The sequence below is a fragment of the Notolepis coatsorum genome (genome assembly GCF_963971535.1).
Source record: "Notolepis coatsorum genome assembly, chromosome: 16".
Classification (NCBI taxonomy): Eukaryota; Metazoa; Chordata; class Actinopteri; order Aulopiformes; family Paralepididae; genus Notolepis; species Notolepis coatsorum.
The window spans coordinates 68,702,829-68,727,620 of record NC_140180.1 but is presented as its reverse complement, the minus strand read 5'-3'; the positions used below and the strand labels follow the sequence as shown (position 1 = coordinate 68,727,620).

At 46.5% G+C, this 24,792-nt stretch overlaps 2 protein-coding genes across 2 annotated transcripts in view; one reads left to right on the top strand and one right to left on the bottom strand.

Moving 5' to 3' along the window:
• Window positions 1-12,303, bottom strand: part of fermt3b (FERM domain containing kindlin 3b) — a 48,618-nt gene extending 36,315 nt beyond the window's left edge. Inside the window, exon 1 of the mRNA XM_084332362.1 lies at window positions 12,155-12,303. The gene's annotated coding sequence lies outside the window, so the exon portion shown is untranslated. The remainder of the gene's footprint in view (window positions 1-12,154) is intronic.
• A 1,242-nt stretch (window positions 12,304-13,545) lies between these two features.
• Window positions 13,546-24,792, top strand: part of macrod1 (mono-ADP ribosylhydrolase 1) — a 496,258-nt gene continuing 485,011 nt past the window's right edge. The window contains exons 1-3 of the mRNA XM_084332361.1: window positions 13,546-14,144; window positions 14,444-14,545; window positions 23,395-23,502. Coding sequence (XP_084188487.1) covers window positions 13,688-14,144; window positions 14,444-14,545; window positions 23,395-23,502 — 667 coding nt within the window. The 5' untranslated portion in view covers window positions 13,546-13,687. The remainder of the gene's footprint in view (window positions 14,145-14,443; window positions 14,546-23,394; window positions 23,503-24,792) is intronic.

Here is a 24,792-nt window from a genome sequence, read left to right as displayed (position 1 = left end):
GGGATCCACAAGGCCGACAGCCTTGGTGGCCGAGGGATCGGCCATTTTGGGTGTATTCGGCTTGGATAAAACAAGCCGTCGTCATTCTGCCGCGAGCAGCCCGCTCCCCGTTCAATCCTCTCTCCGTTACCCACGGAAGCGGGGCTCTGATCGTTTTCCTTTGGCTGCGGGCCGCGAACCTTCTTTGAAGCGCATGCGGCCCCACTTTTCACTTCTCATGGGGACAGGGGCTGACACCCAGTTGATGGCTGAGCCTGGGTCTGTCCGTGAGAATGTTGTGCTGTCGCGTGGCTCCTGCACCACACGTTGTGTGATGGGTGAGCCTGGTGTTACGGCTGCCACTAGCTACAGTGGTCAGCAGGGGGACTCGAGGCCTCTTCTGTTGAATGCACAGCAAGGGTTACCCCGGCCTCGCCTTCGCCAGGCGGGGTGTCATGCTGACGCCTCCCACTCCCGTGAGAGCGGCAGTGGTCTGCAAAGAAGAGGCGAGCGTGATTTGGGTGATAGCAATATCACTGCAGGGCTACGGCGTGTAGGAGGCCATGGGGTCCTCATGCCTTGCGTGTCTAGCTGTAGAACAACTCCTCAGCATGCACTAGAGGGGTGTTCAGGGGGGGGGTGTGTGTCAACCAGTTTGATGACAGCTTCTCCCGTATCAAACGGCCCCTTTCTGTCGGGGTCCCCCCTTGGGTGCGTCGCACAGCGGGAGGGACCGGGCCAACTATCTACTGTTCCTTGCGGCCCAACGTCAGTTGAAGGCGGGTGCGCTGTGGGATTATTTTCACATATGGCGACAAGAATGCCGTTTGGAGGGGTGGATAGAGAGAACGTTGAGGGAGGGGCTTGTTTTGCAGTTCACACAACCCCACCCTCCGTTCTCAGGTTTGGTGCCGACCATATTGTCAGGGTCAGAAGCAGTGACAGCCCTGGCCGACGAGATCCAATCTCTGTTGGCGAAGCAGGCCGTAGTCGTAGTCCCGAGAGAGGACGCGATGTCAGGCGTCTACTCCCGTTATTTTCTGGTGCCCAAGAAAAAGGGGGGTGTCAGACCTATACTGGATCTGTCCGCGTTCAATCGGTTGATTGTAGCGAGACCATTCAGGATGTTGACCGTCAAACTCCTTCTGCTTGCTGTCAGAAGGGGAGACTGGTTCACCTCCATAGACCTGTAGGATGCGTATTTTCACATCCCGATTTTACCTCCTCACAGGAAGTTCCTGCGGTTCCTGTTTCAGGGCGTAGCGTACGAGTACCAGAGGTTGCCGTTCGGCTATTCTCTGGCTCCCCGCACATTCACCAGGTGCGTAGCAACTGCGCTGGAGCCTCTACGTCCTCGGGGAATACGGGTTCTATTCTATCTCGACGACATTCTACTCCTCAGTCGTTCGGAGGAGGTTGCCAGGTCTCATACCAGGCTGGTGGTGGAATTCCTCACCAGGCTGGGTTTTGCTGTGAACTGGAAGAAGAGTACGCCTCTTCCCAGTCAACAGGTGGAGTACTTGGGCTTGACGCTGAGGTCAAGGCCCATGGTTGTAACCCTCTCGGAGCAGCGGCGGGTGTCTATCCTTCACGCGCTCGGGGGTTTCCGTCTGGGAGGGACGGTCACGGCGCTGCAAGTGATGCGCCTGCTCGGTATGATGGCATCTGCTCACACGGTGGTTCCTCTTGGCCTCCTCTTCATGAGGAGGATACAGAGGTGGTTTTTCTATATGGGAATAGATCCGGTGAGGGACAAATGTAAACGGTTGACGGTTCCTTTGTCGATATGGGGAGATCTCGCCCATTGGAGGAGGCTGGGTATCCTCACCATTGGGGTCCCCATGGGCAGCAGGCGCTCACACATCACGGTCTTCACCAACGCCTCTCTCACGGGTTGGGGAGGGACGTGTCGGACCAACGCAGTGGGGGGCAGCTGGACGAAGGTCCATGCTGGCCCGTCTACCCCGCACATCAATGTGTTGGAATTGAAGGCGGTCCTCCTGGTCCTCAAACGGTTCGACCACCTGGTGGTAGGCAAGCACGTTCTGGTCAAAACGGACAGTATGACGGCAGCGGCGTATATCAACAGGCAGGGTGGGACTCGTTCCATCTGCCTGCACCGGGCGGCGGTCGAACTTTGGCTATGGGCATCTCGCAGGCTGCGCAGTCTGAGGGCGCTCCACATCCCTGGTGCAGAGAATGTGGGCGCGGATATGATGTCTCGGGGCAGTCCTCGTTACGACGAGTGGGAACTCCGCCCCGACATAGTCAGGCAGATCTGGGATCGTTTCGGGGAGGCCTCGGTAGATCTGTTTGCGAGCCGACGCTCTCACAAGTGCCCCTTGTGGTTCTCGGTCAGTCGAGCAGATCATCCCCCCTTGGGGGTGGATGCCTTCTCGATCTTTCCATGGCCGCCCGGTTTTCTGTACGCCTTTCCTCCTGTACAGCTGTTGGGTCAGCTGTTGGAGCGGATACGGAGGGAGCGCAGGACGGTGATCCTGGTCGCGCCGGACCGGGGCACGGCAGTGTGGTTCCCGGTCTTGATCCAGCTACTGGTCGCTCCGCCTTGGGTTATTCCTTGGCCGGCGACGGCCCTCTCTCAGCAACACGGGTCGCTGTTCCAGTACCCGGTGTTGAGCCAACGCCTGTTGGTGTGGCTGGTGGGAGGGTAAGTCTGGAGAGGATGGACCCTTCTGTGGTTAATACCATCCGGAATGCGCATGCTCCCTCCACTGTCGCGCTTTACGCGGGCAGATGGCGTATGTTCCAAGAGTGGTGTAAGGTGGGGGGCCGGGACCCAGTCTCCTGCCCCCTGGATGCTGTCCTTGGTTACCTCCAGTCTCTCCTTGGTAGACTGTCGGCTTCGACGGTGAGGGTATATGCAGCAGCTATATCCTCCTATCATGAGGGGTTTGAGGGGGATGTCTTGTTCAGCCACCCTCTTGTGAAGCGTTTCCTGCTTGGCGCTCGACGCGCTAAGCCGGTGCAACGCTCTTTGGCTCCGAGTTGGGATCTTCAATTGGTCCTCGGTCGGTTGTCCTTGGCCCCGTTTGAGCCGCTTGAGCAAGTGCCGTTGGGACGGCTGTCTTTCAAGACCGCGTTCTTGCTGGCTGTCACCTCCGCTAAACGCATGGGTGAGCTCTGTGCTCTTTCGGTACATCCAGAGTGCCTGACTTTTCGTTCCGATTGCGGTGCCACTCTGCGGCCTAATTCTGCTTTCGTGCCTAAAAATATCCGGAGTTCCTTCCACTCCAGGGATATTGTGGTTTAGGCGTTTCATCCGCCTCCTCACGCTAGTGAGTTAGATGCGGGCCTTCACCTGTCATGTCCGGTCCGTGCTTTGGGAATTTACCTCAGCCGTACTCAGGACCTCAGGGTTACCGATCAGCTTTTTGTCTGTCACGGTGGTTCTCGTTAAGGCACTATCGAAACAGCGCCTGTCCCATTGGTTGTGCGAGGGCATTGCCCTCTGCTACACGTTGGCCGGGCTGGATCCCCCTGGGGGCGTCAGAGCGCACTCCACTCGTGGGGTGGCTGCCTCTGCCGCTCTGCTGGGTGGGGCCTCGGTGGAGGACATCTGTGCTGCAGCTTCATGGTCCTCCCCGGGCCCCTTTGTAAGGTTTTACCTCATGGACATGACCGGGGGTTCTGTCTCCCAGGCGGTTCTGGGGTCTGTGGCCTTTCCTGCTTCCCGTCCTTTGGTAGGGTAGCAGGAGTGTGTGGGTATGGGCCACAGTGTGTTGGGTCACATGTGGTTCCGCCTGTGCTGTGTGTTCAAGGGGTTCTAGTTCCCTCTTGCTCGCACTCGGGTGGAGTTGACTGCGCCCCCCCTTCATTAGGAAGGATGGGGTGACGGGACTCCCCAACCCCTTGATGTGGGCTTACGGGTCCTCAGGGGGTACATCTGTCGGGCCTCGCGTCCGCTCTACCCCATATCTCGATAGGCTTAAGAGCGGGACGCGATGGCCAAGTACAATAATATAACGACAGGTTATGTATATAACCTAGTTATATGAGTACTGGCTAAGCGTCCCGCTCTTAAGCGGCCCTGAGTTCCCTTGGGAAATCTTTTCCTGGAAACGGGTTTTTTGCGAGGAAGAGTGTTTGGTGTCTTATAGAGTACGCCTCTATAGGGGCGGGGCCCGGCAGGTGATGGGCGTATTTTTGTTTTCGTTGATGGAGTACAGTAGGTACATGAGATGAGGTATATCTCGATAGGCTTAAGAGCGGGACGCTTAGCCAGTACTCATATAACTAGGTTATATACATAACCTGTCGTTATGTGAGTAATAGCGACGCTCTGCGCCTACTGGAATATATCCCTATATCAGTCTATATACTGAATAAATTCTCCACATGCACCTATACACACCCATTCGCCTGGCCACACCCCCATCCGCTCCTCTACATAAGCAGGGGTGTTGCCATACTAACAGCTCCTCTTTCACCACCAAAGCGAAGACCACGGGGTCCTCAGTGAGTCCGGCGCAGAGCGTCGCTATTACTCACATAACTATGGTTATATAGATAACCGTATGTTATGTTATCGTCATAGCTTCCGCTCTGCGCCTACTGGAATACAGGAGCTGAGCAGAGCGGAAGCTCGACAAATGTACCCGCTGAGGCACCCCACAACCATCAGAACCGGGGAGGACCCGAGCCCCCGGACCCCCCTAGTGGAGGACGGGAGGGAATCGGATCCGACTGTGCCAAGAGGGGTCTAGCAACTCAAACGCACAGGGTGAGCAGACCGTGGGACTTACCTTCCCACAGAAGAACCCACGACTACACAAACGCGCATCCCACATGCCACTAGGGAACGAACAGGAAGAAATAAAAAAACCTGTTACAACCCCTAATATCACGGGGTCAAGGGCAAAACCCAACCCCCGTGGCAAGGCCGTAGCAGCGGAGCGCGAAGGAGGACCCAGCCCCAGGAAGGGACTGGACCCCCCGGAAAAGGGGGCCTGGTGAGGCCAACAACGCTGCAGCATCGAGACCCCACCAGGCGGTCACTAGTGACACCACCCCCCACATCGCCAGCGTATTCGGACAGGGCCCATCCAAGAGCAGGCCCTTCCCCCCTACAGCACGCCGCCCTGAAGCACTCAAGAGGCTACACCCACAGCGGGACCAGGCAGCGCACCGGGGAGACAACCCCCAAAAGAGGTCGATCCCTCAATCCAGGCAACAGGCCACTCGACCTGAGCCTGGAGCACTGTGGACTAGACAGGCACCAAAGGGGTCTGCTGAAAACAGCACCCTGGCGGAAGGGGCGGAAGGTATGCTGTGCACCATGTCGCAGCCTCCACAAAAAAACCCGACCCTCTAGAGGGGCAGAGGCAGAGAAGGCAGACACGATTGGCAGACGTCATGAAAGGTGCGGGGGCACACTCACAGGCAGACGGGGCCAAGCCCGGCCTACCCCGAGAGTCGACTCTGCTACCAACACACCTGGAAACCAACCACCACCTTGGTTCTAACATGAGGCGGTTGTTCCTATAACCCCCCCAAGAAAAAACTCCAAAACACAACTGCGGGTATACACTGGCTATACAGCAGTACAAGTGTTTCAGTTTCCAAGAAGGGGTTAACCCAGGCCAACAGGTCGACGAGAACGAGTTCGGACCTGGGCCCGGCGGACCGGGATGTACACAGGGATGCCAGAGGGGTACAAGAACCACCTCGACAGCCCCCTCCCAGCCCCGCCAAGCAGGAGAAGAGAGGGGCGAAAAAAGAATGGAGAAGGACCAGAAACATCTCCATAACATCAAACCCTGCAATGCCCGGGCCGACCCGGCATTTCCCCCCCGAAAAAGCACAAGTCCCTCAGGGTACCAGAACAGCAGATCTGCGCCCCGGCGGACAACGGGTTAACTGACCTGGTCCGGCGCGACCAGAACCAGTCCCGTGTCCTAATCACGCCGCCATCCCCAGTCCCAGGAGGGGGGTAGGTACGCGTGTCGATCTAAAACATCACAGAGGGCGCCACCAAGCCGCGCCCGGTGAAAGGCGTGAGACCCCTCCGCCAATGCTTTGATCTTTTCCGTTATCTCCCCCCAGAGATGAACGAGAATTCATCGAGACTAACCTAGTACACTGGCGCTCGGAAGAGACAAAACTCCATCCTAGTTGCCCCATAAAAACGCTGTTTCAATGATGAGCGACCAAGGCGTGCAAGCCCATGCGTGGTTCCACACAGGGCCAGCACTACACGTCGAGACCCAAAACATATCAATGGTAATTCTAACAAGAACCCAGATAACGTTCCCTCCAAGCCGCCTGGGAGAGCCGCAGGAAGATGGCCAAGACACAGATATGGGTCCCATATGACGCGTCCGAGGGAAAACACCCCTGTCAACCCTGCCCTATAAAAGAGAGGAGACAGGGAACCCCCAGAGAGAGACTTCCCACGTGAGTAATAATTGAAAAGATATATGCAACATTGAGCTACGTGAACAATTGGACTAAGACTCTCTGAGGAGGAGGCTCTGAAACTCTTGAGGAGGCTCCCTCACTGAGAGGGAGGTTCTGAAACTCACAGAGGAGGCTCTGAAACTCCCTGAGGAGGAGGCTCTGAAACTCCCTGAGGAGGAGGCTCTGACCCAATACACACTACTAGTATGGAGCAGAGCAGAAGAACAAATTGTCTCTACTGCATTGCATCACCTACCAAGCTCAAGACACATACAACAGAGCAGAACTTCTTTTTAAGTTCTCACGCACCGCATAACTCATCTTGACAATAACAGAGGTCCACAACATGGAGCCTGAAAAGAACTCACGGAAGTCTCACAACCAATAGAAACGTGCCCAGTGACGTACTCTATGCCGTGGGACCAGGAAACTCCCTCCCCCCCCCCCCTCCCTACCCTGTGATGCGCTGACCCAGCAACGTGACAGGAAGCCCGAAGGACAGGAGGTCCAACCCCCTGACCAATCAGAAAAAGGGGAGGGAGGGTTCATCAGTTCACCCCCTCATGACCCCTCACCCCTGATACGATGCAATGACAAAGCAGAGCCATGACACCAGTCATAGCGTACTACATGAAGCGCATGTATACCTGTCAAGGGAACAGCTTCACATAGGCTCATGTGCGAACCTGCCACCTGAATTTTTACACCTTTTCCTAAAGGAAGAAAAAACACAGACCAAGAGAGGGCCAAGGGCCCTGGTACAAGAGCTTACACATGTAACTTCTGTAGGCCAACACCTAACCCAGTTGTGGATCTTAACGACACACACAACCTTCCATCACAACAAAAAAGGGCGAAAGTACACTCTCACTACCGTAAGAGGAAAGCTGTTTTTCATAACGAGAGAAGACACAAGTCCTCGATTAAGTGCTGGCCACAGGCCTTGCTAAGTCCACATGACAGCGAGCAAACAATTTTCAGAAAAAAATTGCCTCTCTAAGCAAGAGCACAACCCCAGCAGAAGCTGAGGGGTTACACTGTATCCCCCAAAACATAGTGAAACAACACACATATTGTAAACAAAATCATGTTTGAGGGGAGGGGGGGGGGGGGGCCCAGGGGAAAACCGGGGAAACCCACCCCTCACCACCTTACCCCTGATACGACGCCAATGTGTAGAGTAAGCTTTACATCACGCACGCCAGCACAGCCGAAGACCTTGTTTGAACAGGTACAGCCCTGTTCATGTGTGAAAAAACTTGCCACCTGTTTATTGTCATCACAAGCTGAGAGAGGGACTCATCCCTCGATCACATGCCACTATGCACAGCATTGTAGGGTAACTCAGCCAGTTGTGGGCTCAGCCACGTTGTCTAACGTTACATGAACACAGACAACTTCTCAACAAAAACCCAGTTCATTTTTACTCACGTAAAAAACAATGCTGTTTCTAGGTAGAGAGAAAAGCACAAGCTTTGGCCAGCGGTACCCAAGCTATACAAGCGACCAAAACAATTCACACATAGCACATGTCGTATCTCCAAATGTAGTGAAGCAACATACGTTTTGGAAAAAACATCATTATTAACAAAACATTCGGAAGGGGAAGGAAGGAAGAGTGGGGTAATGTCCAATGGACCCTTACCTGCACCAACGAATGCAGGATGGGAAGGCCGCAACACAGGCTGGTCTCCACATTGACGAAAAGGCCTCTCGCTGGCGGGGCAAAATAAACTATGGCCGGAGCAAGGCTCCGGCGAGACGCCCCCCTCCAGCAGCCGGTCATGGTGCAGGCCCGACTACATCTTCTGTCAAAGATGACGTCGTAGTCAGAGTGCTAGGGCCTGCTATTCTCACGGCTAATGTTCAACGGTTGTAGCACAAGCTAACAGCTAACTCTAGGCTAACTGATAGCATCAGGCTAACGTTCCCAGCCGAGCGAACGTACGGAGCTAACGTTGTAGCTAAACAGCTAACTGGCTAACAGGTAGCTCAACCCGGCTAGGAAGCAAGCTAAGCAGCTACCACTGAAACTGTACAACGTGAGAAAACAATATAGGCCAACACTTCAGACAGCCGCTGTCTGTCCCTCTCCTCATCCGAAGAGAGAAGAGAAAAAGAAGTCAACACAGTCTTCAGAATGGTGTTTATCAGACACAGCGGCGTCGGCAACAAGTCCCTCACAGGCTGCAGCCGACTTGAGCATGGGGATATTCTCATAATGAAACACCAAGCTCACCTCCCTCGCGCCGGGTATTTTTCATCTTGAAAAGAGGGGCCCGCATGGTGACAGAGGGGATCCGTTTGTCCAGAGACCCGGGGAATTGAACCGCAGATTCGGAGCACGGTCCCAGTAAACAAAGCTCTCGATGAGAAGCTCATGTTAACGTGGGCATCAAACCAGAACCCTCTCCACGCCGCTAGAGCAGCGAAAAAAGAATACCAGCCTGGGGCAGGATCTTCGTAAACTGTGTAGTTGTTCCCCCCACAACCAACACACCTGGCGCCCGCGCTGCAAACACATCACCCGCCCCAGAGAGGCCGTCAGCCCCCACACAGCCGACCGCCTCCCAAGCAAAGTCCAACTGCAGAGCGGAGGAAATGCCGGCGGAGATTTGCTCAGCGACACGAGCCCCTACTCCAATGGAGGTCAGAATGATCATCATCTTCTAGACACTCCGGTGGCGAAGACATTATCGCTGTATTTCCTCGAAAAATAGTGAGAGAGAAAACAAAGATATAATGTCAACGCAGCTCCTTCTCTTCAACGTAGCTCCTTTCCAACTATTTTACACTAAACTCAAGTGGTGTATACAAACACTCGCCGTGGTAAAAATAAGGAAGGAGCTGTTAGTATGGCCACACCCCTGCTTATGTAGAGGAGCGGATGGGGGTGTGGCCAGGCGAATGGGTGTGTATAGGTGCATGTGGAGAATTTATTCAGTATATAGACTGATATAGGGATATATTCCAGTAGGCGCAGAGCGGAAGCTATGACGATAACATAACAGTCTGTTTTAAAGTGATAACCTAACCCTAACAGTCTGTTTTAAAGTGATAACCTAACCCTAACAGTCTGTTTTAAAGTGATAACCTAACCAACATGGTCTGTTGTAAAGTGATAACCTAACCCTAACAGTCTGTTTTAAAGTGATAACCTAACCAACATGGTCTGTTTTAAAGTGATAACCTAACCCTAACAGTCTGTTTTAAAGTTATAACCTAACCCTAACAGTCTGTTTTAAAGTGATAACCTAACCAACATGGTCTGTTGTAAAGTGATAACCTAACCCTAACAGTCTGTTTTAAAGTGATAACCTAACCAACATGGTCTGTTTTAAAGTGATAACCTAACCCTAACAGTCTGTTTTAAAGTGATAACCTAACCCTAACAGTCTGTTTTAAAGTGATAACCTAACCCTAACAGTCTGTTTTAAAGTGATAACCTAACCCTAACAGTCTGTTTTAAAGTGATAACCTAACCAACATGGTCTGTTTTAAAGTGATAACCTAACCCTAACAGTCTGTTTTAAAGTGATAACCTAACCAACATGGTCTGTTGTAAAGTGATAACCTAACCCTAACTGTTTTAAAGTGATGACCGACTGGCCAAAATGTCCTCACTTCCCCCAAAAGGCCATATGTTCATAACGTTACACCTAAACCACGCCTGTAGCAGCCAGTCATTCCTCAAAGGACGCTGATTGGTCTGAACCACTGAGGTTCGGCCACAAGCACGTAACTTGAAGCCTGACAAGATGGATTCTCGCGTGATCTCGTGAAGCCATCTGACGTGCAAGGTTACCCAAGTACCAAGATTATATGCACACACACTCACACATGCACACACACACATGCGCACACACACACACACGCACGCACGCACGCCACACACACACACACACACACACACACACACACACACACACACACACGCACACACACACACACACCAACACTGGGTGACCGGGTTGTTCTGACAATATTCAGTCTGACGAGCACTTCCTATTTCTGGCTGGAGCAATCAGCAGGGACACACACTTCCGCTTTCACCTCGCTCAGCTCATTTGAGGGCTAATAGGCTACTAAGATCCGAGGTCTGTCATCCCATTTGATACTGTCATGCATAACCACTTCCATAACCAATAATAGATAAATACAATAGAGAAATAAGACTTGTATCACTCCTGAAAGGAATCAATAAGGACTTGATAGACTTCTGAGACCACACATCTTCCTAGAAGCCTTGATTCCTTATGTCACAACATTTCAATTATCTCTAACGTCATCTCTCTTTCAAAGACAGAACCTTCTCTCTCTCTCCATCTCAGAGCGGGGGACAAATAAGTATCTGAAGAGTAGACATGATGATCCAGGACCAGTTAACCTCTCAAGACATGATGATCCAGGACCAGTTAACCTCTCAAGACATGATGATCCAGGACCAGTTAACCTCTCAAGACATGATGATCCAGGACCAGTTAACTTGACAACATACACATTCTAAATAGTCCCCTTTGTATCTCCTTTTGCAATGTTTGTTAATACAGTTGCTGACAGGAAATAAACAGGGGCCAACACTGTTCCCCTAGCAGTGGAATAGCAACAGCATACTTCTAAAAAGGTCTATACGGTTATGTGACCTTAACGAGGTGACAGTGGTTCAGGAGGTAGAGCGGTCTTCTGGTAATCAGAAGGTTCCCGGTTCGATTATGTTTCCTCCCGGCAGCATGTTGAAGTGTCCTTGAGCAAGACACTTAACCCCTAACTGCTTCTGATGAGCAGGTTGGCACCTTGCATGGTTGCCTCCGCCATCGGTAAATGTGAGACATATGTTGTAAAGCGATTTGGATAAAAGCGCAGTCCATTTTACAATAACAAGATAGTTCACAATTTTCTAACCCTAGCCCTATTTCCTACTTACCAATGATGTTGTTGATCATCATTGGTAATGATTGGTTGATCAACATGGTAATGTTGGTAAATATGTTGATGTTGATGTCATCTACAACCACTAACATATTCTAGTACAGTCACACTGTTGTTACATTATTTATTATGGTGCTGTGCTGTTCTCTCCCTTTATTTTGTACTGCCTTGAGATGTATGCTTCTTTTTCTATTGTCCTGTCGGTTGTCTGTCCTACATGTTGTTGTTGTTGTCATTTATTTCTGATTTTGTTTTGTTGTGTTTTTTATATACTAAGCTGTAGTGTAAAGCACCCTGTGCATTCGTTCTGTGAATGGTGCTATATAAATAAAAGTCATTAATTCATTCATGTATGGTGGCACTGAGCACAATCCATGCTGTTCTTCATACTTGATACCCATAGCCATGGCTAGTTATTTACCAACAAATGAAAAGTCCATGGGGTCATATCTGTACAAGCTTGAAGGTAACTGAAACCTAATCAATGGTGGACACAAAGAAAGATTTCAGTTACCTTCAGTCAGGTTGTACAAACTGAAGCTTGACCCCATTGACTTTGCACTAGTTTGTGGCTAACAAAGCTGAGCTGTGGGTGTCCAGTATGAAGAACATCATGGATTTTGCTGGAAGATGGGCTCCACAGATCAACAACATCATTGTTTCGTCATTGGAAACAGGACTAGGGTTCCAAAATTGCGAACTGTCCCTTTATGGCCGATGCTGGGTCAACACTCCCTATTGCGATACGCATAGAAGCCTCTTCCTTCTTTAGATACTCTCTCTCTCTCTTTCTCAAAACACACACACTCACACTTCAGAGCCACCTTACCGTCAATCTGCTGACCACCGTTTTGCAGAATACAGCAGCTTCCACACACCTTGACCCACGGCTCCAGTGCCCAGTGCTGAGAGGTGATGTGTTGTTGGGCTGGTCTGAGCTTCTCTCTCTCTCTCTCTCTCTCTCTCTCTCTCTGTCTGTCTTCCTCTCTTTCTCTTTCAGGCTGACTAGTGTGGTCTGTGTAACTGTGGGTATGGCGCATGTATTACTTGTCAGAAAAAAACTATAAAGGGAGTTCCTCTTTTGTGTCAGTTTCCGGCGAGAGGAAGTGTGAGTGACAGGGACGGAAGAGTCTGACAGGCTGGTGTGAGTGAAGATTCAAGAGTTTTATTTGTCACATACATACACGAGACGTGTAGTGAAATGAAGGTGGCCATGCCCGCCTCAATTGTGGAAAAATACAAATATAAAATAGAATAGATAATAAAATAGAATAGACATGATAAAAAGTAATAAGAATAAAATACAATGCTAAGCTTAAGAAATAAAGGTAATGAGTAGTAGGCCTATATACAATAATATACAAATATACAGTTATGTTCTTACAGTGACCTGTAGTGTATTTGTGTGTGGGGTGTGTGAGAGAGTGCAAGCAAGGATGTGTGGTGTGTGTGTTCATGTGTGCTTGTGTGTGGAGAGATCAGTGTTCTGATGGCCTGGGGGAAGAAGCTGAGTCGGAGTCGCATTAGGAAGAAGGTCTGAGTTATGTGCATGTGTGCCATAGGGTGTGAGATGTTGATGCTAGGACAGTTCACTCACTCTCTTACCAACACATGTGCACGTACACACACAGAGAGGGAGAGAGGACCAGAACAAAGTGCACTTTCTCCTACATTGTGAAAAAAAGAACAACATACGTGATTAATTCATTTTAAAATTTACATTAAGAATCCCAATCCTCCTACCATGATATAAGTAAGTTGGAATTTTGATCTATTAATAACACACGTGAGAAAGCATTTGGGGATTGATTCTGGTTACATTCTAAGATAGACCTACTAGTTTAGTTTGCAGGCCAACACATTTAAACATAAACTATAATATAACTCTTTAGTTTCAATTAAGACGGTTCTGAAAGTCTATTCACCGGTCTTCCGACAGGGGGCGATGAGAGCAGCGATAGGGCTCCTTCCTTTTATTTAGTTGACTTTTCCATATCAGTTGACGCAGGGTGGGACGACTTGGTACTCAGTCGAGACCTGCAGGGAAGCGGTCATAAACGTATAACTCACGCACTAGAACGGAACTCTAAATATGATAAAAGTACCACACCGTTAAATAAATGATACGTTTGACATGTTTGAATCGTGCGATATAAAAAAAATAAACTCCCATAAATACCCACTCATAATTGGTACATTCCGGTGCGTCACCGTCCAAAACAAAAATGGCACATGCATGATTATTCTTACAAGGAAACCGGTGCGTTTTTGAAAACGAAAGTAAATCACGGGTCTAACATATACACTGGCCGCCGACATCAAGAGCTCATACTAATCGTTTGCCCCTCGGTGTCACAATAACATGGCATATCAAATGTCAACTCTCTATCCAGCCATCAGAACCCTGTCCTCCGCTGCTCTGCGGTCTCTTGGCCGCATTGACTGTCAGGCCGTCGGTGTCAAATTCAAAAACATTCGGAGTTCCCCGACTCCGCTGTCAAAGCGCCCGCTGCACTCGGTGCTTCGGCAGCAGGGGAAGAATTTGCCAACACCGTGCAAGAAGGCGAGTCCTCTCCACCACGACATTGACACAGCTAACCGAGCGTCGAGGAAGTTTTCAACAACCACAGCGACCGTCCAGCGGGGAGACTCCCGGGGGAAGAGCGGCTTGCTCTGTCGGGTTGTTGCCCTCGGCGCGCTCGGACTGACCGTCACTGCGCTCGTCTCTGTCCACACCAGTGCCCGGGTTGTTATGGCCGCGGGCCCGGGGGATAAAGACGTCAATCTCGACACCGGGATAGACTGGAAGGAGACCAAGGGTGAGACCAGTAGTTACCCTACATGCTGGCATGCTGCTAAAAATAAATAAATAAGTGGTATGTCAACATACACACGTGCGTAAAAGTGCATTAAAATATCTGCTGCGGCCTACAGCGAACTGGCTCTCAGTCACAGACAGTGACAGGAAGTTACTGTCACTTATATATAAATAAGCCATATAGCTAAATATACCCCCCCCCCCTCTCTCTCTCTCTCTCTCTCTCTCTCTCTCTCTCTCTCTCTCTCTCTCTCTCTCTCTCTCTCTCTCTCTCTCTCTCTCTCTCTCTCTCTCTCTCAGACTTCTTGCTGTCCCTGTCTCTGAAAGACAGGCGTCGGTACTACAGGACCTCTAGCTATGTGGCCCTGGAGGAAGTCCCTGTGTGGAAACCCACAGCATCAGGTCAGTCCAGCTGTCTCAGACACAGTCAGTCAGTATTGTAGTCAAATAAAATTTATTTGTAAAGCCCGAAGTCACAAGGTAATGTCACCATGGGCTGTACAAGTCTTCTTTAAACAAGTCAAGAAGAAACATCACAATAAATCAAGAACAAAAATCCACCATAAAATCCAAATATGCGACACTCCCAGACATTCCCCAACGAAGGTAAGGAAAACCTCACCAAAAACCTAGCAATAGGAAAAAAGCACCACAGGCGACGTGGAGGAGAGATTACTTAGCCAATTACTTAAACACTTTCTTCACAAACATAGCCACAACACTGGTAAACAAACTACCCTCCCACTCAGGGCAGTATGGGGTAGAACACATAGTAGCATACTACAAGAACCTAGGCGTCCACAAAGACGACTTCAAACTGGAAATGGTAACTACAGATGAGGTACTAAAAAAACTGAGCGCCCTCCAACCGAACAAGGCCACTGGCCATGACAACATCCCCTCCAAATTCCTCAGAGACTCAGCAGCCGCCATCACCCCAGTCATCACACACATAATAAACCTCTCCATAAAACAGGGACACGTCCCCAAGGACTTCAAAATTGCGAGAGTAACACCCCTGCACAAAAAGGGCAGCAAATTAGACCCAGGCAACTACCGCCCTGTTTCTATCCTTACATCCATCTCGAAAGTCATGGAAAAAATAGTATACGAACAGGTCGAAAAGTACCTTGCGGAAAAAAATCTAATCTACGAATTCCAATCTGGCTTCAGAACATCCCACTCCACTGACACATACCTTCTCTATTTGAACGACCACATCAAGCAAGAGGTGGACGCGGGCAAATACTGCATGCTGGACCTACAAAAGGCCTTCGACACTGTCAATCACACCATTCTGATTGACAAGCTAAAAGCAATTGGTTTTGATAGTTTATCAGTGAGCTGGATACAATCCTACCTGGAGGGGAGAGAACAGATGGTGGAGGTAAACGGTACCCTACCCCCCCCCCCTCACAGTCTGTGGTGTTCCACAAGGAAGCATACTAGGACCGCTACTGTTCCTAATTTATGCAAATGACATGTCGTCAGCTTGTGACTGCAACTTGTTCCTGTTTGCGGACGACTCAGCCCTGCTGGTCTCTGACAAGAACAAGTTACAGGTTGAAAAAACCCTCAGCTCGGAACTAGGCTAAATCTGCATATGGCTCGCCGACAACAAACTATCATTACACATGGGCAAAACAGAGTCCATTCTCTTCGGTTCAAATAACAAACTCAGCAAGACCAACGGCTTCTCAGTTACAGTGGGTGACAATATTGTCACAAGGAAAGATGAAATTACCTACCTGGGTTCCATCCTAGAGGCTAATCTTTCCTGTGACAAAATGGCATCCAATGTAATAAAAAAAGTCAACCAACGAACTCGATTCTTGTACCGGATCTCCTCTCTGGTAAACAAGAATACCCTGAAGACTCTGGCAGGAGCACTCATTCAAGGGTACTACGACTATGCTTGCACCTCATGGTACCAAAGCACCTCAAAGGCACTAAAAACCAAATTACAAACATCTCAAAACAAACTAGTCAGACTACTGCTTGACCTGACTCCTAGAACCCACCTCACCCCTGCCCACTTTGCCAACCTAGGATGGCTTAGAGTAGACGACAGAGTACAGAAACGTGCAATGGGCCTGGTCTACAAGATACACTACACGACCAAGGTACCAATGTACATGTCAAAATACTTCCCAAAGGTCAGTGAATACCACAATCACAACACCAGAGGGAGTTCCACAAATCATGTTAAACCCAGATTCTAGAGCTGCCGCGATTACCGCATTACCGCGGTATCGCTGTTACATCACGCCCACCGCAAGAGTAGGCTGAATACCGCGTCACCGCTGTTTTTTTTTAATAATAATAAAGTACCCTTCTCTCGTTGGGCTTGCGGCTCTGCAGATATACCCTACTCCTCTATCGAGGTTCCAAGCGACCCTATTGGGTACCAGAAAAGTCAGGTGAAACATTGCAGACCACTAATTGGTCAGAAGAGAGACGCGTCACGCGTTGGATCGTCTTGCAGTGCTTTTACTTCCTGAATCTCAGCCATTGATCAGAGCTCAGTCACAACACGGCTAATATACGTTAGCTCCCACCGGAGACCGGAGTGGATTACCGACGTACCGTCGCTCCTCAGGGAACGAGGCATAATGATTTTACTGCAACGAAATGTTATAATAAAAGCCCTTCGTTCTATACACTTGTCTGATTGAAAACTTTATTAACAGACCGCAGAATGGGTACAACTCTGCACGCTCTGAGCAAAGAAAGGAACTGAGATATGAATTGAGTAACGCTTGCCTTGCTATGGTCCGGTAAATACGAACGTGTAACTATATAACGTAATGCCACAAAACGAATGCATTTGTAATCATAAGTAGTAACGTTATAATAATAATAAGAAGAAGAAAGGGTCGGGGGGTAACCGGCGGGCGCGCCGCTACCACCCCTGCCCGCGACACAGAGGGGAAACTTCGAATCCGTGTTTCACTTTTAACGAATGCGTGCTTGCCGAATCCCAAACAATATTCATGCTGCAAAGTCATCCTCTAAAGATAGACATTTAGACTAGAGGCAGGCTATATGCTATAAAGAGTAGACTACAAAAAAAATGCATTCAAACTTTTTTTTTGTGTGTGTGTGTGTGCGGTAATAACCGCAGCGGTAGGAAATATTTCGCAAATTTGTGCGGTAAGGAAAACATCAATACCGCGGCAGCTCTACCAGATTCTGCTCAAACAAGGGACTAAACACGTTTCGCAATTATGCCACATCAATGTGGAACGCCCTACCCAAAGCTGTAAAGGAATGTGAATCACTACCCACTTTCAAAAACACTCTCAAAGAACACCTACGGGAGACTGCAATTCGAAACTGGCCCCTACAAATGTCCTAACCCAGTTGTACAGTAAAGACCAAGTATGGCTTTGTCAGTATTCCAATGTACAGTGTACAGTGTCCCCCTTCCCCGCCCCTACCCCCCCCACCCCCACCTCCAATGTACAGCCCCACCCACCCAACCCCACCCCACCTACCCAACCTCCTCCAATGTACAGTTTCTATGTCAAATGTATATACACTCTTCTTCTGGACACTTTTTGTATCACAAACGGTACTGTATTTGCAAATCTGGTATGTCCTAAAATAAATGTATAGATGTAGCAGTACTGTCTATCTGTATGTCGTGTGTGTCATATGATGAATTGAAAATGGGGGACCCTGATGTAAACAAGACGAAAGTCTTTCTCTGGTCTGCATCCCCTTAACAATTGTATGTATTGAGCTGTACTGTACTGTACCCATTCTGCAATCTGTTAATAAACTTTTCAATCAATCAGAAACCTTAGATGGGCCGTTCAAAGGGGGATCTCCCAACTTGGATGTCGGTGATAATATAGTGTTGCTATGGATGATCGATGGGTGGGGAGAATAAAACAGGCGAATAGTTGTTATGTATGTACATATATGTGTAATAAAACACATATATATGTACATGCAATAGCAACTGAGGTGCATAAGAACATTTACAATTTTTTTTTAAATAGAATAGAGCTAAGAACAACAACAACAAAAGAAAAAGCATAGGGAAATGAGCACTGGTATGAAAATAAGATAAAGGTGTCGATGCTGGGGCTGATGGGAGCTCAGATAGTCTCACCTTATGGTATATATATATATATTATTTTTTTTTGTATTATTTTTCTCCCTTTATAGATTTAATTTATATTATAACTAATTTATTTTCATTATCCTGTTTTAATTGTTTATCTTGTCATTATTGTTGTTATTATTATTATGATTATTATTATTGCTGTTATTGTCCTGTGATGTCTTGTTTATTATTATTGTTATTGTGTTGTCTTGTTTCATGTAAAAAAAAAAGAAAAAAAAAGATTTGGTCAAAAAAGAAAGAAAATAAGATAAAGGCTAAATGTCAAGGCACGGAGCTCAAAATATCACAGTCGTATTCCATTTGGATGAATGTATGCATGTATGTATTCCGCTCTGATCCATTTGAAGTATGGGGGCGATGTAGAGAAGATCGCACCACCTTGGCCATCACCACAAGACATCCACTCACAGAGAGACAGGGAGACGGGGACAGGGGTTAGAGAGTTCCTGTGTTTGTAGTGGGCGGACATAGGAGCAATAGATAGATACATGTAGCAATGCATATATATGAATATAATATAAGTACTTAGCCCAGCAATTAAGTAGAGCAGGTATGGTTTAGACATTGTAGGTCGGACAGAAGACGGTATTAAGCTGATCCATGACCTCAGTGGTGCTCATAACCAATATGGGGTAGAAATTAGAATGAAGTAGAGCAGGCATGGTTTAGTCAAATCTTTCTCTGGACATAGTAGCATGTTCTAATTCAGTGCAGGCAGGACTGGTTTTTACTGGTTGTGGCTTGATACATGTTGCTCTCAATGTTAGTTTCTTGATTTTAAAATGGCCAAATATTGCCACTATTACGGTACCATCACTTTGCTACCATTACTGTAATGTTGCCATGGCTACTGTCACCAATATTACTGTACTGCAATCACTACTCTGACTAAACCCTACACAACCCTTCTTTCAGGTGGGGTTGGGGGTTCCAATAACATTGTAGGGGAAACACTGCAATGATGATGGTGATAAGTAGAGTCCTTTCTCAGCACAATCCATGCTATTTCTCATACTAGCTCTTGATAGTTAGCCACAAACCAATGCAAAGCTGACAGAGGCTCACTGAAATGTACTCTACAGTGCACACCAAGTAAAGAAACAAAAAGACGTCTGAAAAGTAAAAACAAAGTATGATATATCTTTAGTGTATTGGATACATAATGTGTTGCAAGAGATAAACTGGATCCTTGGAGCGTCTGAAACTAGAACTGATCTGTTGACAGAAGAATCTTCCTCTAAGAGCAATATTGGTTCACTTTGTTTCAAAGAGGGATTATTTGGATTTGTGTCAAGATAATCAATATTCAAGCATTTGTAACTAGTTATTGTCGAGGTAATGCTTTCTTCTCAAAACTACCCAGTGCAGCTTTAATGAATGAATCCTTTCTTTAAATATATATTTTTTTCCGTTGACACACTCTCTCACCTGGCTTTGTTTCACATACTGTAGCAGTTTACAATGTAGATGTTTCTCTTGGTCACCAACGTTGCTCTGTGCGCATGCAGTCAGGGGGGCAGTAAACCATGTTGGTAAGTCGCTGCTAATGCAGGATTGCAATCAATGTCGACAAGATTTAGCTTGTAAATCTTGTTAATACCTGAATAATGTCTGGTGCATTACTTTAAGTGGAACACATTGTGGTAAATATCCACTTATTCCCTGTTTGTAGCTTAATTGTCTCAGACTGCACAAATTGCCTCAATAATGAGGCTAGTTGTCAGCAATAAGGAGCACTTGCCAGACTCTTCCTAATTGATCAAGACCACTTTGTAAACTGGAATCTTTGCACAAAGATTCTTTTACCCATTTATTGAATGTTAATGGGCAGGTTAACCTTTTAAAAAATATATGAAACTCATTAGCGCCTAGACTCTGGAATGCCCTTCCTTGTGGCCTAAGAGCTGCAGCGTCTGTTGATATTTTTAAGAATTAGCTAAAAACATGCTTTTGGGTAATGTTTGAGCTTCTCCTCCAGGTGTAAAATATGTCTGCTGTTTTTTCTCTGAAATGCATTGTGTTTTTTGTTCTGTTTCTTATCACTTGAATGGGTCTTGTTTTTTATTTTTTATTGTATGTAAAGCACTTTGTGAGTTCTCTCTGTGAAAAGTGCTATACAAATAACATTTACTTACTTACTTACATTGTAATGTTTGATGTTTGGTTTACAATAATTTCCTCAGTTGAACATATGAAGACACATCTGATTTATACCATGAGCTTCCTATCTTGGGAAAGGGCATGTATTGTGGTTTTTGAAGGCTTAAACACTCGCCCCATTGGATTTGAGCCTGGTGAGAGGATGTAGCACAGTGCTAAAGCGATTAGGGAAATGATGCCCTGTACTGGTCAACATCATGCCAGACGATATTTGAATACAGCCTGGGTAATCTTTTTTAAATAATAAGTTAATAACCTGTTCTTTCAGCATTCTGCTCCCCAGTTGTGTGCAGATCCACCATGATGTTGCATAGAAACCCATCTATTGAATAAAATGAAATAATCCCATCTAACCCCCTCCCTCCCCACTGCTACTACACATGTCTTGGCACAGTACATATAGCCTCTGAACACATATTAAATAAACATACGATTGTAATTATACAATACACACACAAAAACTAAAAACAAAGACGATACAAATCATGCTGGGTTCAAGTATTCTGGAGGCGTATACCCTCAGGGTCAGACTTTTCTATTTATTTATCCCTTGAGATTAAAATCTCTTTTTCGAGGGAGACCTGGCCAGGATAGCACACTATTAGGAAGTTTCACAATTATACAATAGAGCATGTTAAAAACAGACATGGGACAACAGATACATAATACAAGATCCAGCTTACGAAATAGAAATTGCACTCTTCAGTTACAGTTTTGACTTGGGACTTGGGACATTTACCTCTGTAGCGACTGCTAGCAAAGAAAAATGCCGCTAAGTAGGCTCTTGATTGTGACGCGTTCAAAACAAGTCCATTCTGATGTCCAGATGCGTTTATGGTGTTTATTGATGAAAACAAAAATAAAAACTACTGAGAAGCAATTGTTAAACTGAAATATTCTAAGCAAAACTAAATTGTACTTTAATGTGACGTGATGGTCAACAGAAAATATTGGAGCTCTACTAACCCTCTTTGTACCTCCTCTCCACCGTGCAAATGACCAGGGAAAGTAATGCGCCATCACACCCAGGTGCTCAGGAGGTGATGGTAACCAAAACGCGCGTGTGCAGCCTAAGCAAATAAACAACACTAAATAAACATTGTGGCTCCTACAAGCCTTCACCTGGAGTCTCAGCATAAAACCTAGAAGCTGTGTGTTTGTTTGTGTAGGAGCGTGTGGCTGTGTGTAATATTGCTACTGGCGCTCAGAGCATCTCAGAGAGAAGTGTTACATTTAGACGTTTAACTTTACAGCCTAGAGGAAGTGCTTTTATCACACGCTACTGAAATATCATACTGCACTCTTCCTTGCTGTGACCATCAACTTCATTATCTAACGTGATCTTTCTATACCTCAGCTCAGCAGATATTGTGATATATATCAATATCTACCAAGAGTCCTTTATTTAACCGAATGTTTAGATTGTCCATTTGTCAGAAACAACAGTTGCCATGTGTTTTGTGTGAGCTAGGTGAAATTGAGAATGAGGTACACATTCTTGTTGTACTGTCCTGTTTATGAGGATGTAAGGGAAGTACTTCTCAGTCAAATGTCCTCCATTTGTTGATTTTCTTGAGCAGGATGAATAATGACAAACTTGATTTGTGCTTTCTATAGCAGATTTTATTTGCCAAGCTTGGGAGAGAAGGCAGAATACTTTGTTCCGAGCTGCAATCTGTATATATGTAATCTGTGTTTAGATAACGAAATGTAACGTATAATGTGATAATGGAACACTGCTACAGTATCTTCGGTATTTTATAAACCCACAAGGATTGGGCACGTGTGCATGACACGAAAATAAAATAATAAATCAATCATATATATATTTTTCCCATATCACCCATCCGTATTGGCTCATGTACGTACAGTAGTCTAGTTGTTGTGTGGGGTTTTCAGCTGGCTGGTCTGACTAGTAGGATTATTCAGTATGCTGTGTGTTGGTAGCTCTCTGTACCCTTGAATCTGAACTCTGTATGTTATTGTGACGGCTGCCATTAGATTAGATTCATATTTATTGTCGTGCAGTACAACGAAAACAAGTTGGCATCTAACCAGAGTGCAAAGGTAACAGTAACGATTAAACTGGAGTATATATAAATTAGTACTAAAACATGATAATCAGATGTATGTATGTACAGTGTTATAGTATTATGTGTACAGTGATACAGGTATAGAAACACTATGGTAGTCATACTGGCCAGCAGTATAACTAGTAACGGATAGAAGTAGGGAAGGGATATATACCGGTAGATAAAGTATATACAGCTATGTAGAAATAATTATATGCAGGTATATTTAAACAGAGGTTGATAAATATATATAAGGTAAATATGAATATATATATACAGCATTATTGTACATGCTATCATACAGAGTTGGGTGAACTATAGTTTGAGGTAGGTAGTTATGATTACAGTAAGGCAGTTGTAGACGGTGATAGAGGTTTAATAGAAGCCTTTAGCAGAATGTTTAGAATGCCCATTTGTCTTCCATGTTGGAAGAAACAACAGATGTGTTGATATATGAGAAATGTATCAACAAAAATTTAATAATATGATGTCTTATTGCTCTATCCTGTAAGCGGGTCACAGTGGAACAGTAATATTATGCTTTTCCAGTGTTTTACCTACTTTACCACTGCACTGTAATTAGCCATTTTCTTTAGAAAAAAAGTTATGGTTACAGGCAGCCATGTTGGAAGAAAGAACTACACAGACATTCCATGCGAGGCCTCAATTGAGAACATGATGGATCTCTTAATAACTGACATTTGCAATTATGTCAATAGTGCAATTAATTTATGTCCTGTTTTTGTAATTGTATGTGGATTCAAGAGATTCAATGATTGAAATGTGTGTGTGTGTTTGTGTGTGTATTTGGTTGTGTGTTTACATGTATGTGTGTATGTGTATGTGTATTTGGTTGGTTATGTGTTTGTGTGTGTCTGTACCAGATGCATCAGAGAAGCCCCACTACTCCAGGAACGACAAGCTGGACCAGAAGATCTCTGTCTACAGCGGTGACATCACCAAGCTGGAGATAGGAGCCATCATCAACGCAGGTATGAATGAGTGTGTGTGTGTGTGTGTGTGAGTGAGAAATCGCCATGAAACGATGTGTAGCTTTTCCCTCAGACTCTTTGGTTATTTTGTCAGTCAACAGTGGAAAGAGCACCATACTGTCAGTTCGGGACATATTATTTGGGACGGTATTTGTATAAGTATAAGTCTTTATTTGTCATCAGATTAACACACACACATGCGATGGGCGACCCACAGGAACACACACACACACATGCACTGAGTCGCTGACGAAATGTTCTCTGCACCTCCCATCCCGCCGTCCTTTCCCCCCAAGGGTAGCCGGGAGCAGACAAGGGCTGCAGCGAGAGCCGCGCCCGGGGACCAATCCAAGTTCTCCTGTCCGTTTTCGTCAGGGACGCGACTACGTTAGCAATCTGTTCTGCATGTTTTTCCATTGGGTTTATCTTATTGGGAGGGGAAACCCTTGCGAGCATGGGGAGAACATGCAAACTCCACACAGAAATGCCTGGCAGATACCCCACCTGGGTAACATGGCAACCTGGTCTCCAAGCGGGAATCGAACCCACAACCTTCTAGCTGTGAGGCGACACTGTTAACCACTACACCACGTGCCACCGTGGTGTGGTGTGGTGTGGTGTGGTGTGGTGGACCTGTCTGATATTGTGGTGGACTGAAAGAGGATGGATGTGTGTCACTCGTTTCTATAGTTAGAAAATCTTTCTTTTTTTCTTTTTAGTTTAGACCGCTTTATTAATGTGTGTTTAACAACGCCATTGATGTTTTGGCAACAACAGAACACATGGTGGCTGTCTGATGAAGACTTTGTTGTCTGTTGTTTTTACCATATACTGTAACTATGGTAACTATACTGTAAAGCGGACACATTATTTAACTAGTTTCTTTTAGCTGAATAGGACTTGATATTACAGTCCCTCTTGTAGTAATTGGCACTTAAATAGAGGTAAATACTTCACAGCAGTGGCCACTGGCTGGGCTACACCTCGTTCAGGTCAAATACCCCCCAGATTGATTAGGGGTGGGAATCATCAGTGGCCCCATGGTAGATATTATCACAATATTGTGATGTATTGCGATCGTGTCCCCAACGGAAAACGTATGCAATACAAATATATATACATAATCTATTTTATCTAATAAGATAACATTTTCAGTCTGTTCACCTCATTCCAATAATTTATATTGCAATAACATGGGATTGTCAAGCAAAAACGAATTATATTTATATTTAATTTAATAATTTTTATTTAAAATAATTATTTACTTGAACTTGAACTTCACCAAAAACA